General features: G+C 44.5%; 1 protein-coding gene across 5 annotated transcripts in view; it reads left to right on the forward strand.

The window, feature by feature from the left end:
* Positions 1-14,885, forward strand: part of LOC137347822 (exonuclease mut-7 homolog) — a 556,743-nt gene that overhangs the window by 201,996 nt on the left and 339,862 nt on the right. For all 5 annotated transcript variants that reach the window (XM_068012844.1, XM_068012843.1, XM_068012840.1 and 2 more), the window contains 3 exons: positions 1,255-1,308; positions 3,669-3,808; positions 8,719-8,819. In XM_068012844.1, the coding sequence (XP_067868945.1) occupies positions 1,255-1,308; positions 3,669-3,808; positions 8,719-8,819 (295 nt within the window). The remainder of the gene's footprint in view (positions 1-1,254; positions 1,309-3,668; positions 3,809-8,718; positions 8,820-14,885) is intronic.

Below are 14,885 nucleotides of genomic sequence, written 5' to 3' on the forward strand. Positions count from 1 at the left end.
AATGGCTATGACTCTCGGAGAGGTTGATGATCCTGGTTTTTTTTTTACTGACGTGGAATACGATGGAAGTGTTTAAAATTCTGAAAAGTTTTGACAGATCCAGCTAAACCTTTCTGCCGTGTCCAGAATTTAAGCACAAGTTGTCATTTAAAAATTAAACACAGGAAAAGAAAATAAGAAATGCCAGTGGTAGTTTTTTTGCTAAAAGATGGTGAGTCTGTGGAACAGATTATTGGTCCTGGCGCAGTAATAAAAATCCTTAAAAGGTGTCAAGACGGAAATAGGAAACAGCGTAATTAGAGATACACTGGGTATTACTGGGGATAGGTGGGTTTGATGTTCAAAGTGCTTATATTTCCTAAGCCTTTTACGATATTGCTCATGCCTGGCTGTGGAGCTGCTCCTCATTGCTGGGAGGTGCTGGGGTAATGCCCTCCCACTATCTCCTGCTACTCTGCAGTGGTGCAGGGCAGCTGAAGTGATTCTTGCTAAGATAGAAGCTCCTCTGACATCTAGTGCAGGAGCTTCCTGGAGTCTTAGACAGGAGCTGCACAGCCACAGGATGCAGGAGATTCCCCAACACTCTGACACCAGTCCCATTTGTCCATTTCTGCTTGGCAGCTCTCACTTTGCCTGGAAAACATAGCTTCTGGATGGAGAACTGAGGGTTTGGATTCTCATGTCGCAGTTCACACTATATCTTAGTCAAAGCTTTTGGATACTTTGGTTGTTTGTGTCTAAATTGGAATTAAAAACCCAGTGTGATCTATAGTGATTGTTTGCATGCAAAGTTTTCATCATGGTGGGGAATGTAACGGTGTGTTGCAGCTGAGGTGTATAATGAAGGTGGGTGCACAAGGTATAAATTAATAAGTTGCTGGTTTTGAAAAAGTGGACAAATCATTTTTGTTCTTCTCATTCCCAGGCTTGTGACTCCCCTCCATCGAGTCACTGGGACGGGTATACCAGGAGTTGCTAGTAGTTCATTCTCTGGTTGATTCCTCAGCCCACTTGTTATTGTTTTGTTCCTCCCACCTCCCATCTGATTAAGAATTGAACGAGTGGGACCGGCTAACTGGAGCCTCCCTGCACATGCTCGCGACTCTTAGTAACACATTCACACTGTCATACTAAGGAGAAAACGCTGGGCATCTCTGCCTGTAACAAAGGGCATTCCAACACTGACTGTTTGTTGTTAAATGATCAATGGCATTGCTTTGAGATCCTGAATGTGTTTGTCCCATTGATCCACAGGCTGTCTTACTGAGTATAAAGTTGAATCTGCAGTCACAGCTGGATATGGAGGAGGTAAGCAAACTGCTGCATTAATGTTAGGAAATGGATGAGTTAAGAAGAAGGGAGCGAAACCTTCCTACAAATCCCATTAATTGCCAATTGTTCCCAATAAATCTTCAGGCTAAGAGAAATGGGAAGCTCAGTTTAACTAAATTGTGTACTGAAAAATCCAATTCTTATTACCTGCTGTTGGGATTAGGACTTCAGGAAGAATGAGCAGAGGCCCATCTTTCTTTATTATGGGGAACAAAGAAATGGCTGACCAACTAAATGCATACTTTGGTTCTGTCTTCACAAAGGAGGACACAAATATCATTCCAGAAATGTTGGGAACACAGGGCTTAGTGAGAGAGAGGAACTGAAGGAAATCAGTATTAGTAAAGAAATGGTGTTGGGGAAATTGAAGGACGATAAATCCCTGGGGCCTGATGGTATGCATCCCAGAGTACTTAAGGAAGTGGCCCTAGAAATAGTGGAAGCATTGGTGGTCATATTTCAAGATTCTATAGACTCTGGAAGAGTTCCAACAGATTGGAGGGTAGCTAATGTAACCCCACTATTTAAAAAGGGAGGTAGAGAGAAAGCAGGGAATTTTGGACCAGTCAGCCTGATGTCGGTAGTGGGGAAAATTCTAGAGTCCATTATCAAAGATTTTATAGCAGAGCACTTAGAGAACAGTGGTAGAATTGGGCAGAGTCAGCATGGATTTACGAAAGGGAAATCATGCTTGATAAATCTACTAGAATTCTTCGAGGATGTAACTAGTAGAGTTGATGAGGGGGAGCCAGTGGATGTGGTTTATTTGGACTTTCAGAAGGCTTTCAGCAAAGTCCCACATAAGAGATTAGCATGTAAAATTAAAGCGCTTGGGATTGGAGGTAGTGTATTGCGCTGGATAGAAAATTGGTTGGCAGATAGGAAACAAAGAGTAGGGATAAATGGGTCTTTTTCTGAATGGCAGGCAGTGACTAGTGGGGTACTGCAGGGATCGGTGCTAGGACCCCAGCTATTCACAATATATATTAATTATTTAGATGAGGGAACTAAATGTAATATCTCCAAATTCGCAGATGACACAAAACTGGGTGGGAGGGTGAGTTGTGAGGAGGATGCAGAGAGGCTTCAGGGTGATTTGGACAAGTTGAGTGAGTGGGCTAATGCATGGCAGATGCAGTATACTGTGGATAAATGTGAGGTTATCCACCTTGGGAGCAAAAACAGGAAGACAGTTATTTTCTGAATGGCTATAAACTGAGAGAGGGGAATATGCAGCGAGACCTGGGTGTTCTTGAACACCAGTCGCTGAAGGTAAGCATGCAGGTCCAACAGGTGGTAAAAAAGGCAAATGGTATGTTGGCCTTCATTGCAAGAGGATTTGAGTACAGGAGCAGGGATGTCTTGCTGCAATTATACAGGGCCTTGGTGAGGCCATACCTGGAATATTGTGTGCAGTTTTGTTCTCCTTATCTGAGGAAGGATGTTATTGCTATAGAGGGAGTGCAGTGCAGGTTTACCAGACTGATTCCTGGGATGGCGGGACTGACGTATGAGGAGAGATTGAGTCGGTTAGGATTATATTAGCTGGAGTTCAGAAGAGTGAGGGGGGAATCTCATAGAAACCTATAAAATTCTTACAGGACCTGACAGGGTAGATGCAGGAAGGATGCTCCCGATGGTGGGGGAGTCCAGAACCAGGGGTCATAGTCTAAGGAAACGGGGTAAACCTTTCAGGACTGAGATGAGGAGAAATTTCTTCACCCAGAGAGTGGTGAGCCTGTGGAATTCGCTACCACAGAAAGCAGCTGAGGCCAAAACATTGTATGTTTTCAAGAAGGAGTTAGATATAGCTCTTGGGTCTAAAGGGATCAAAGCATATGGAGAGAAAGCTGAGTTGGATGATCAGCCATGATCATAATGAATGGCGGAGCAGGCTCGAAGGGCCGAATGGTCTACTCCTGCTCCTATTTTCTGTGTTTCTGCCGTTCTGTCTCTGCCCTCTGGAACACTCTCCCAGGTCACTTTGCCTTGCTAGTGCTCTTCCTGTGTTTGAATAATCTATTTCTGCTTACCTTTCACCTCCTTCCTCCCTGCACTGCTTGCTCAGTCCCCTCTGTAAGCCCCAGTAAAATGTTACCGCAGGAGCACAATGCAAATGCCAATTGTCATCTAAGGTCCAAAGTAGAGGAAAATGAAACTGCTGTGGTCTGTGACCTTAGGGCAGGGATTATATGGAGGTGCATCTGGACAAACTGTCTCCAGTCCATTCAATGCCAGGTGCTCAGATGCTGACCTGACCTGATCTTTCACTGCTCTTCAGTATCCATACAATAGAAGGCAACCTCAATAAGTTTTTTTTCTCTCTCTTGTGGCAGGTGTGTATTCCACTGCTCCTTCAGGATAAAGTGAGCCTGGTGGAGGCCTATGTAGCTGACTATCCAGGGTTACAGCTTCATTTGCTGCAAATGCTGGATTCATGGTGCCACCCAGCTGTCAACACTGGAGACATCCAAAGGTATGGTCAGCTCAAGAATCATCATTGAAAGATGCTTACCAGCTCCTCCACTTAACCTGGTGGGTGAACACAGCACCTGGAAGTCATTCAGGCTTCCTTGCTGGTCTGTGTTATGCCAAGTGATCTCGGGCAGGGTGGCACAAGGAAGTCACAGTTGGGTTTACTGCTCCTGGGCTCAGAATGGAAAATTCAGGGTCCTTGCTCTTTACTCGTCTCTCGTGTCCTCTGCTGCAGACTGCACATGCATGGGTGTCATGAAGTCAGGTTTGGTTTGGCGGTGATGCTGTTATATTCAAATAGCCTGCCCACACTGCATAAAAATAACCAGTGGGTCCAGCTACTGGAGGGTTCCACCTTAGCTCAAAACTTCCCCAGCAGAAGTATGCAGAAACATATCCCTCTGTAAATACTATTGTGTCCATCCATACCAAAATATCCTTTCAGTGTCAATACAACCATCTACATCAATTGATCACTCTGCGGCAATAAGTCTCGATCAATATTTTCCTATAGTACCAACTGATCCACTTGTACACTATGTCCCTCTTTGAAAGGTGACTTGACGTGTTTTCCTAAGTTACAGTCACAATATAAAATGTTGGCATCATACCCACATATCTTTAAAGCGTAATATATCCTTCCGATACTGTCTATCCCTCCGGCACTCTTTGCTTCCCTGGCCCGCCCTGCTTCTCTAATGCAAGTGTATTCCTCCAGTGCCAGTTGTACACCTTCTGTACAGACCCAGGATATTATCTGTTCTGTTTGATTTGATATAAGATTTTGTAAACCACATTCACCAAAAGTGGAGTTTTGGAAATATTCATTCAAAGAAAATAAAGATGACATTCATCTAAACCATTTGAATGTGTGTCACTGGAGTTGGGTTTTTCACAGTTCCAGTTCCTAACCATAGTGAACTTCAGGAGCTGTCAGCCTGTGTCTTTCTGATTTGGAGTGGAATTGCAGAGTGCATTCATGCAGAGGATCTGCTGGCTGGTGATCAGAGAGCAGCACGGTCTTTCCTGCAGCCTGTGTGTGACAGCCCAGGATAAAGAGTCTCTTTGATCTCATCTGATGCCTGAGACAAAAGAATTGAGTCAGTGCTGCAAAATTAACCGATTTGCACAGAGCTTATTTATACTGATTTGCACTGAATTTCAAAGGGAAATTGATTGGAAAACCTCAACCTCTTCAGCCCTGAAAGAAAGGAATGGAGAGTGGAAGCAGCTGCTTTTATGTTACATATAGAGGTGTACTGAGGGCTGCCCATTCCCAACCAGGCCAGATCAACACCAAATAAAAGCTGGCGGTTTGGCTAAGGCCATTGGTTGGGAGGAGCATAGTGTTAAGATCCCGCTTTCCAGTATTGCACTGACAGTGATGGTCAGTGCAGCTTAAGGTACTAAGTGATAGGAACGGATGAACCAGAGTTCACTGTTTGAAGTTAAACCTTGACTGTAGGAGAAGATGACACCACAAAGAGACTGGAAATACGCAGGGTCAGTGATGACAGGGAGCCCCCATTCACGAAGAGTGATTGGTATCCGGAATGGTCTTTGAGTAAGGTTGTGGAGAGAATCCTCGAGTCATTCGAGGGTCAGATAGATGCTGTGATGGGGGATTATAGATTTTGCTCCAAGGTTGGGCTGATTGTCAGAAGTCACTCTTGCTGTACCAATCTCCATGACATTAATCGTGCTTACTGCCTATCTATGCAGCTTTCATAGAATCTTAAAGCAACAACATGCAATATAGCATCTATAATGTAACAACATGACCCAAGGTGCTTTACTAGCATTAGCAAAGAAATATTTGACACCATGCCACATAAGGTATTAGGCCAGGTGACTAATTGGTTAAAGACGTAAGTTTTAAGGAGTGTCATAAAGGAGGGAAGAGTAGTTTTAGGCGGAGAGATTTAGGGAGAGAATTCTAGAACTTTGGGTCTTGGCAACTGAAGGCACGGCCACCAATGGAGCAATTAAAATTGGCAATACTCGAGACCAGAATTGGTCTATTTCCACCTCCGTAACCTTGACTCCACCCTTGCTTTAGCTTATTTGCTGCTGGAACCCTTATTCATTCCTTTGTTACCTCTAGACATGACTATTCTAATGCAGTCTGGCTTGGGAGCCAATGTAGGTGAGCGCGCATAGGAGAAATGGGTGAATGGGACTTGGTGCCAGTTATGACACATGCAGCAGAGTTTTGAATAACCTCAAGTTTGCACAGGGCAGAACTAGGGAGCCAAGCCAGAATGCATTAGAATAGTCATGTCTCAACGTAACAAAGGAATGAATAAGGGTTTCAGCAGCAAATAAGCTAAAGCGAGGGTGGAGTCAAGATTACTGAGGTGGAAATAGGCAGTTTTAGTGATGGAATGGATATGTGTTCAGAAGCATATCTCTGGGCCAAGTTTGACACCTCAGGCAGCTGCCAGGGAGAAGGATGGAGTTGGTGGCTAGGGAATGTAGTTTTTGATGGGCACCGAAGATAATGGCTTTGGTCTTTCCAGCATTTAGTTGGACGAAATTTCTGCTCATCCAGTACTGGATGTTGGAGCATCGAAGGAGGCTATCTGGCCCATCATGCCTGTGCTGGCTCTTTGAAAGAGTCATCCAATTAATCCTCTCCCCATAGCTCTTTCCCCATAGCCCTGAAAATCTTTCCTTTTCAAGTATTTATCTAATTCCCTTTTGAAAGTTGGTACTGAATCTTCTACCACCGCCCTTTCAGACAGTGCATTCCAGATCATAACTCCATAATGTAATTATGTAGATGAGCAATAACCGCTGGCCTTGCAAGTGATGCCCACATCCTGTAAATCAGTAAATAAATAATTCCTCCTCAACTTCCCCTCACCACCACCCCCACCCCCCGCCCCCGGTTCTTTTACCAATTGTCTTGTTTTGTTTTTCTTTAGTTCCCCCCTACTGTCTTGAAGGTGCTGAGTTTTTGATCTTGCTGCCTCTGCGAACCTCCCCAAATGGCCAGTCTTCTGGTGTGAGACAGTGAGTGTTGGCAGGCTGACGCATGGGTCAGGAATTGAACCTCTGACCTTCACCTTCTGGTGTGTCACCCAGTGTCTTTAAGACTAGATTGCGGGAGTGGGAGTCGTCGTCTTTTGTTTTTTTAACAAAATGTTTGATAACTTTGTTTAGTGATGATTATTGATGGTGTTGCAAAGTAGCATCCGTTAAGTGACGGTCATTGACTTTGAGTCTACATCTAGAACGGAGCTCCTGAGGCCATTCCATTTGAGAGCTCATCACAACAGAACTGTATTCCAACTGAAGGAAGTGTGAATAGGGTGGGGGGAAATGAGGCTTAGAGATGCCCTCTCCTTTTGAGAATGATTTGGTGTTTAACTGGAAGTGTCTCGAGTGCATTAGAATGATTCGCTTAGGAAATTCAAAGCCTTTGTCAAAGCCTGAGTTCACCAGCCTCATGTAGCTTTATTTCCTGTGCACCATGTTGACATGATGATTAATGTTTGTGTGAATTTCTCTGTGGGCTACTTTAATGCCATCACTAATCTGTTAACTGGGTGAAAAAATATATTCTGAGGAAGGGTCACTGACCTGAAATGTTAACTCTGCTTCTCTCTCCACAGATGCTGCCAGATCTGCTGACTATTCCCAGCATTTCTTGTTTTTATTTCAGATTTCCAGCATCTGTAGTATTTTGCTTTTATTTTATGAAAAAATATTTTGTATGGAGGGAGTTAGGTTTATCCTCTAAAAACACTTCCTAATTTTGAAAACCTCTTCTCAAAACCCTGTTTAAAAGCCCCATCTTTTCAAGCCGTTCTTCATAATTATAGCTTCTCATTCCTGGTGTCATTCTAGTGAATCTTCACTGTCTCCTTTTTGCTTTCTATAATGAGATGCCCAGAACTGCACACAATGCTGCAGCCAAGCTAATGTCCGTATTTCTCTGTAGTGCATCTATGGATGTAGGGCTGGTGCAGGAGTGAAGCATTCAATCTCGGGGCATTAGAGCCAGTTCTGGTCCAACGGGAGGCTGTACATGAGAGACAGACTTCTTCTCAACCAAAATTCTTGCAGAGCGATAGAGCAGTGGGAGTTGGCTTTAAACTAATGTGGAGTGGGGGTGGGTGGTGTCTAGGGAAGGTCTAAGTTTGAGATTAAAGGAGTAGAGAAGGATTAATAAAGCTGTTTGACTAGAAGCAGAAAGTTTAGCTGAAATAAGATACTTAATAAAATACTTAAGGGGAAACATCTGCAGCGCCCTGGGGAAAGAGCGAGGGAGTTGGACTAATTAAATAGTTCTACCAAAGAGCCAGCACGGGCATGATGGGCCAAATGGCCTCCTATGCTATAATCATTTTGTGCTATTATCAGAGGAGAAAGGGAATGAAATAGGCTTTGAATCAGAGAGTTAAAAACCCAACAAACTGAAATGAGAAAACAAAAGAATAAGCATTAGTATTCCAAACAAATTGGAATGAGAGCACAAAATATTCAAAGCAAAATTAAAGAGTTGAAAACATTAATAACTATGGAGGGATATGATGTTGCACATTATTGAACCATGCCTTCAGCTGCCAAGGCCCTATTCTCTGGAACCCATGCACTAAACCTCTCTGACACTCTACCTCTCACTTCTCCTTAAAACCTACCTCTTTGACCAAGTTTTTGGTCATTTGTCCTGATATAACCTTATATGTTGAATTTTATTTGATAATGCTCCTGTGAAATGCCTTGGAACATTTTATTACGTTAAAGGCGCTTTATAAATAGTTCCAGAACCAAATGACTCATGCTCCTTGTTGGACTAGGGAGCATAGAAATATTTCACGGAGCCAGGCTGAGATTGGGAATTCAGTGTTTGGATGTCTTTCATTGTATTTATTATGATGTAGTAATTCTATTACTTTCCTGCAGGCGTTATGGAAGGCTATCACGTCTGAGATGGAATAAATTGAATCGCAAAGCCTTGAGTAAATTGGTGTTCAGACTGATGGAGCTTTATGGCATTGACCCAGGTACGTGTGATGTACAGCAGGAGGGCATATTCTCAGCTGTTCAGGGTTCTCACCACTCCATTCATTCTATTAATCACAATCCTTCCAGTAAATACATGTTGTACCATATGTTAGATTCTTTTGGGCCTCCTTATCTCGAGAGACAATGGATACGCGCCTGGAGGTGGTCAGTGGTTTGTGAAGCAGCGCCTGGAGTGGCTATAAAGGCCAATTCTGGAGTGACAGGCTCTTCCACAGGTGCTGCAGAGAAATTTGTTTGTTGGGGCTGTTAGATGTTAGATGCTTCCTATGTATCTCCTCATATTGCTCCCATCATTGAATAATGTGTCCCGCCAGCACTTCACTTGTGTGTTATACAGCTCCAAATACTCACCAGGTACAACTCACTTTTGGAAGAACAGAATTAGTAATTATTCTGCTCGGTTGGAGTCTGAAAATACATACACCATTGTACATTACTGATAGAAACAACACTAAGCTATACTGTGCCATTGAGCTGTCTGTAGATAATCTCCTGGAGATAGAGGGAGTGTCCAGGACAGCTCCTTGTCCAACTCCTTCATTTAACCAAATAGCCAACCTGTATACCATTTCCTAATACACTGCTACACACATCAACCAGTTTGTTTTAACAATGCGATGTTAAGCAAGGAAAGACAGCCTAGGACATAGGGGCACATATCTGTTCTGCTCTTGGTTACTGAGCCACTGATAGACTGCTAGTAGAATGCATGTATTTAACCAGCCCCTATGTGTCACAGTACACAGTGTAGCGAGAAGGAGAGAAACTTTCATTTCCACAGTACCTTTCACCACCTCAGGTTTACAGCCAATTAAATACTTTGAAGTATAGTCACTGTTAGAATGTAGTTTATCTGAACTTGGTTAGATTCTGAGGAACATCAGTAGTTGGTAGTTGGGAGTGTGATTCATACTGCACAATACTGTGAAGATAAGCTTCCACTGGATGTTGTATGATGATGTCTTCCAATCTCAATCTGCCTGTCCTTTGAAATACAGATAGATGGCAGTGTATCCTCTCTGAAGGTGTTGGATTGTAATTCTCGGACTCTCTCAGTCCACAGGTCCTCCTTGTATGAGATCAGTGTGTGAGTGCAGCTGGGTTATTTAAATATTTCGCACATCTCAGCCAAGCCAGCTTCTGACGTGCTGATGGGTGGTGATGGGAACAGGAACCATGAGTGCTCCAGTGGGTACTGAATCCAGTTGTAAAATCTCACAATAACCCTTTCAGGCTGGGGTCACAAACTCGGCATAGACCAGGAATCAAATCTGGGAAAGCATTTTCATTTGCTGTCTGGAATACCAAAGTCCTCACCTCTCCATTGGTCCAGATTTTTGTTGTACTTCCCTAAAGTGTCAGGAGTAGCGACAGATTGAGAACACTCTGGGCTAAGTTTTAATTTAAGAACTCTAGGTGCTGATGAAATATGCTATACATCTTTGCAGCTGAATGTTGCCCTGCAGGGATGCCTCTGACTCCATTCCAGAAAGGTTTGTGTGTTGAAAGTACATATGCCGGGGGCAGGCAATCGGACCTATTGCATACACTCAGAATGTTTCTCACATTGACAGCTCCTCACTGCGAACATTGTTTTAAGTAAACACACCATCCAGTTTTCTCATTGAGATTTTGCTACTTCTGTTTGACTTGGATTAAAATATGGCAGCAATATCTGTAGCAAATGTAAATAACTTAAAGGAGGGGGAAATTCTGGCAAGTTGGAATGTCTGTTATAAAAACAATCAAAGGTGCACAGCAGGCCTGTCTCTCGAACTCCAGTAACTCCGAACAAGCGAATCCCCACTACAGAGACCTGAGCCCATGTTCTATGGGGAGTTCTCCCTGGTGTCCTGGCCAATATTTGTCCCTCAACCAACATCAGTGAGAACAGATGATCCAGTCATTATCACATTATGGCAACTTTTTATGTGCACATTGGCTGCATGCTTCCTACATTACAACAGTGACTACACTTCAAAAGTACTTCATTGGCTTTGGGGCATTCTAATACTCTGAAAAGTACTATAAAAATGCAAGAATCTCTTCTCCATTGCACACTTCTACACTAATCAAATAGGGGCGTTCTACTAGGGCTCCAGAGAGGAGAGAAACTGTCTATCCTTTGAGCTCTTATCCCCGAGGGAATTTCAATCTCCCTGGACTAGGCAGTTCTTTGAGATTTTCACTTGACAGCCTTATTGCTTTTTCTCTCTCCACTATTTCCACTTTTACACAGGGCTCCCCATTCTACGCATATACACAGGGCTCCCCATTCTACACATACACACGGGGCTTCCCATTCTACACATATATTTTAGCAAGGCGTTTGATAAGGTTCCCCATGGTAGGCTCATTCAGAAAGTAAGGAGGCATGGGATACAGAGAAAGTTGGCTGTCTGGATACAGAATTGGCTGGCCCATAGAAGACAGAGGGTGGTAGTAGATGGAAAGTATTCAGCCTGGAGCTCGGTGACCAGTAGTGTTCCGCAGGGATCTGTTCTGGGACCTCTGCTCTTTGTGATTTTTATAAATGACTTGGATGAGGGAGTGGAAGGCTGGGTTAGCAAGTTTGCCGATGACACGAAGGTTGCTGGAGTTGTGGATAGTGTGGAAGGCTGTTGTAGGTTGCAACGGGACATTGACAGGATGCAGAGCTGGGCTGAGAAGTGGCAGATGGAGTTCATCCTGGAAAAGTGTGAAGTGATTCATTTTGGAAGGTTGAATTTGAATGCAGAATACAGGCTTAAAGACAGGATTCTTGGTAGTGTGGAGGAACAGAGGGATCTTGGGTCCATGTCCATAGATCGCTCAAAGTTGCCACCCAAGTTGATAGGGTTGTTAAGAAAGCGTATGGTGTGTTGGCTTTCATTAACAGGGGGATTGAGTTTAAGAGTCGCGAGGTTATGCTGCAGCTCTATAAAGCCCTGGTTAGACCACACTTGGAATATTGTGTTCAGTTCTGGTCGCCTCATTATAGGAAGGATGTGGAAGCTTTAGAGAGGGTGCAGAGGAGATTTACCAGGATGCTGCCTGGACTGGAGGGCATGTCTTACGAAGAAAGGGTGAGGGAGCTCGGGCTTTTCTCATTGGAGCGAAGAAGGATGAGAGGTGACTTGATAGAGGGGTACAAGATGATGAGAGGCATAGATAGAGTGGATAGCCAGAGACTTTTTCCCAGGGTGGAAAGGGCTATCACCAGGGAGCATAATTTTAAGGTGATTGGAGGAAGGTTTCGGGGAGATGTCAGAGGTAGGTTCTTTACACAGAGAGTGGTGGGTGCGTGGAATGCGCTGCCAGCGGTGGTAGTAGAAGCAGATACATTAGGGACATTTAAGTGACTCTTGGATAGGTACATGGATGATAGTAGTATGAAGGGTATGTAGGTAGTTTGATCCTAGAGTAGGTTAAAGGTTCGGCACAACATCGTGGGCCGAAGGGCCTGTACTGTGCTGTACTGTTCTATGTTCTATACACACGGGGCTCCTCATTCTACACATATACACGGGGCTCCCCATTCTGCACATATACACGTGGCTCCCCATTCTGCACATATACACGTGGCTCCCCATTCTGCACATATACACGTGGCTCCCCATTCTGCACATATACACGTGGCTCCCCATTCTGCACATGTACACGGGGCTCCCCATTCTGCACATATATACGTGGCTCTCCATTCTACGCATGTACACGGGGCTCTCCATTCTGACATACACACGGGGCTCTCCATTCTGACATACACACGGGGCTCTCCATTCTACACATACACACGGTGTTCTCCATTCTACACATACACACGTGTCTCCCCATTCTACACATACACACGTGTCTCCCCATTCTACACTTATACACGGTGCTCCCCATTCTACACATATACACAGGGCTCCCCATTCTACGCATGTACACGGGGCTTTCTATTCTGACATATACATGGGGCTCTCCATTCTGACATACACATGGGGCTCTCCATTCTGACATACACATGGGGCTCTCCATTCTACACATATACATGGGGCTCTCTATTCTACACATATACATGGGGCTCTCTATTCTACACATACACACAGGGCTGTCCATTCTACACATATACAAGGGGCTCTCCATTCTACGCATGTACATGGGACTCTCCATTCTACACATATACATGGGGCTCTCCATTCTACACATACATGGGGCTCTCCATTCTACACATACATGGGACTTCCCATTCTACACATACACATGGGGCTCTCCATTCTACGCATACGCATGGGGCTCTCCATTCTACACATACATGGGGCTCTCCATTCTACACATACATGAGACTTCCCATTCTACGCATACGCATGGGGCTCTCCATTCTACACATATGCATTGGGCTCTCCGTTCTACACATATACACAGGGCTCCCCGTTCTACACATATACATTGGGCTCTCCGTTCTACACGTACATGGGGCTCTCCATTCTACACATATACATGGGGCTCTCTATTCTACACATATACATGGGGCTCTCTATTCTACACATACACACAGGGCTGTCCATTCTACACATATACAAGGGGCTCTCCATTCTACGCATGTACATGGGACTCTCCATTCTACACATATACATGGGGCTCTCCATTCTACACATACATGGGGCTCTCCATTCTACACATACATGGGACTTCCCATTCTACACATACACATGGGGCTCTCCATTCTACGCATACGCATGGGGCTCTCCATTCTACACATACATGAGACTTCCCATTCTACGCATACGCATGGGGCTCTCTATTCTACACATATACATGGGGCTCTCTATTCTACACATACACACAGGGCTGTCCATTCTACACATATACAAGGGGCTCTCCATTCTACGCATGTACATGGGACTCTCCATTCTACACATACACATGGGGCTCTCCATTCTACGCATACGCATGGGGCTCTCCATTCTACACATACATGAGACTTCCCATTCTACGCATACGCATGGGGCTCTCCATTCTACGCATACGCATGGGGCTCTCCATTCTACACATATGCATTGGGCTCTCCGTTCTACACATATACACAGGGCTCCCCGTTCTACACATATACACAGGGCTCCCCGTTCTACACATATACATTGGGCTCTCCGTTCTACACATACATGGGGCTCTCCATTCTACGCATGTACACGGGGCTCCCCGTTCTACACATATACACAGGGCTCCCCGTTCTACACATATACATTGGGCTCCCCGTTCTACACATACATGGGGCTCTCCATTCTACGCATGTACACGGGGCTCTCTATTCTACACATACACAAGCAGCTCTCCATTCTACGCATATACATGGGGCGCTCCATTCTACGCATGTACACGGGGCTGTCCATTCTACTTATGTACATAGGGCTTCTGCCTTTTATAATTTTAATCAGGGTCTGTCTTGGAAAAAGGCTGTTTTTAAATCACCTAATAAATCTTCATATGGTTTCATGGGAAAATGGTCCATTGGGCTTGTTATTGAATGATGCAATCCAGCCACCTCCCCGATTGCACCCTGCCACAGACACTGTGCTCGTATCAGTAGGAAGTGCTTGTTGGCACTACTGTTTCATTTAGTGTTCCTGGGCTAGGGAGGGGTCAATGGACCTGGGTTGCTATTCCTGGTCACTATCAGTCGCCCTGTTAGAAATTGTGGGTGTGCACCGATGGGGCTATTAAGCCACTCAATGATTGAATCTTTTGTGAAATGTGACTATGCGGTCACGCAATGAAGGATGACCTTTTGGATGAGATTGTGAGCAGTGACCGTTGCCTGTGGATCATTCCCGAGCCCAGGATCGCCAGATCTCTTCTCTAAAGCAGCAAATTCATGAGGCAGGTATCCAAGTTTTACAGACTGATTGTGAACAGTGACCCAAGGGGTGGAAATTGTATCAAAGGCATTTTTGAATAAATTGCCTGTGACAATGCCTGCAGTGGATTGATGAATATACATTCTTTACGTACTAGTCGATGTCCTGTGGCATTGCACGTGAATCAAATGAGTGCAGTGCTCTGGATTAGGAGCAAGTTGGAAA

Source organism: Heterodontus francisci, chromosome 32 (genome assembly GCF_036365525.1).
Source record: "Heterodontus francisci isolate sHetFra1 chromosome 32, sHetFra1.hap1, whole genome shotgun sequence".
Classification (NCBI taxonomy): Eukaryota; Metazoa; Chordata; class Chondrichthyes; order Heterodontiformes; family Heterodontidae; genus Heterodontus; species Heterodontus francisci.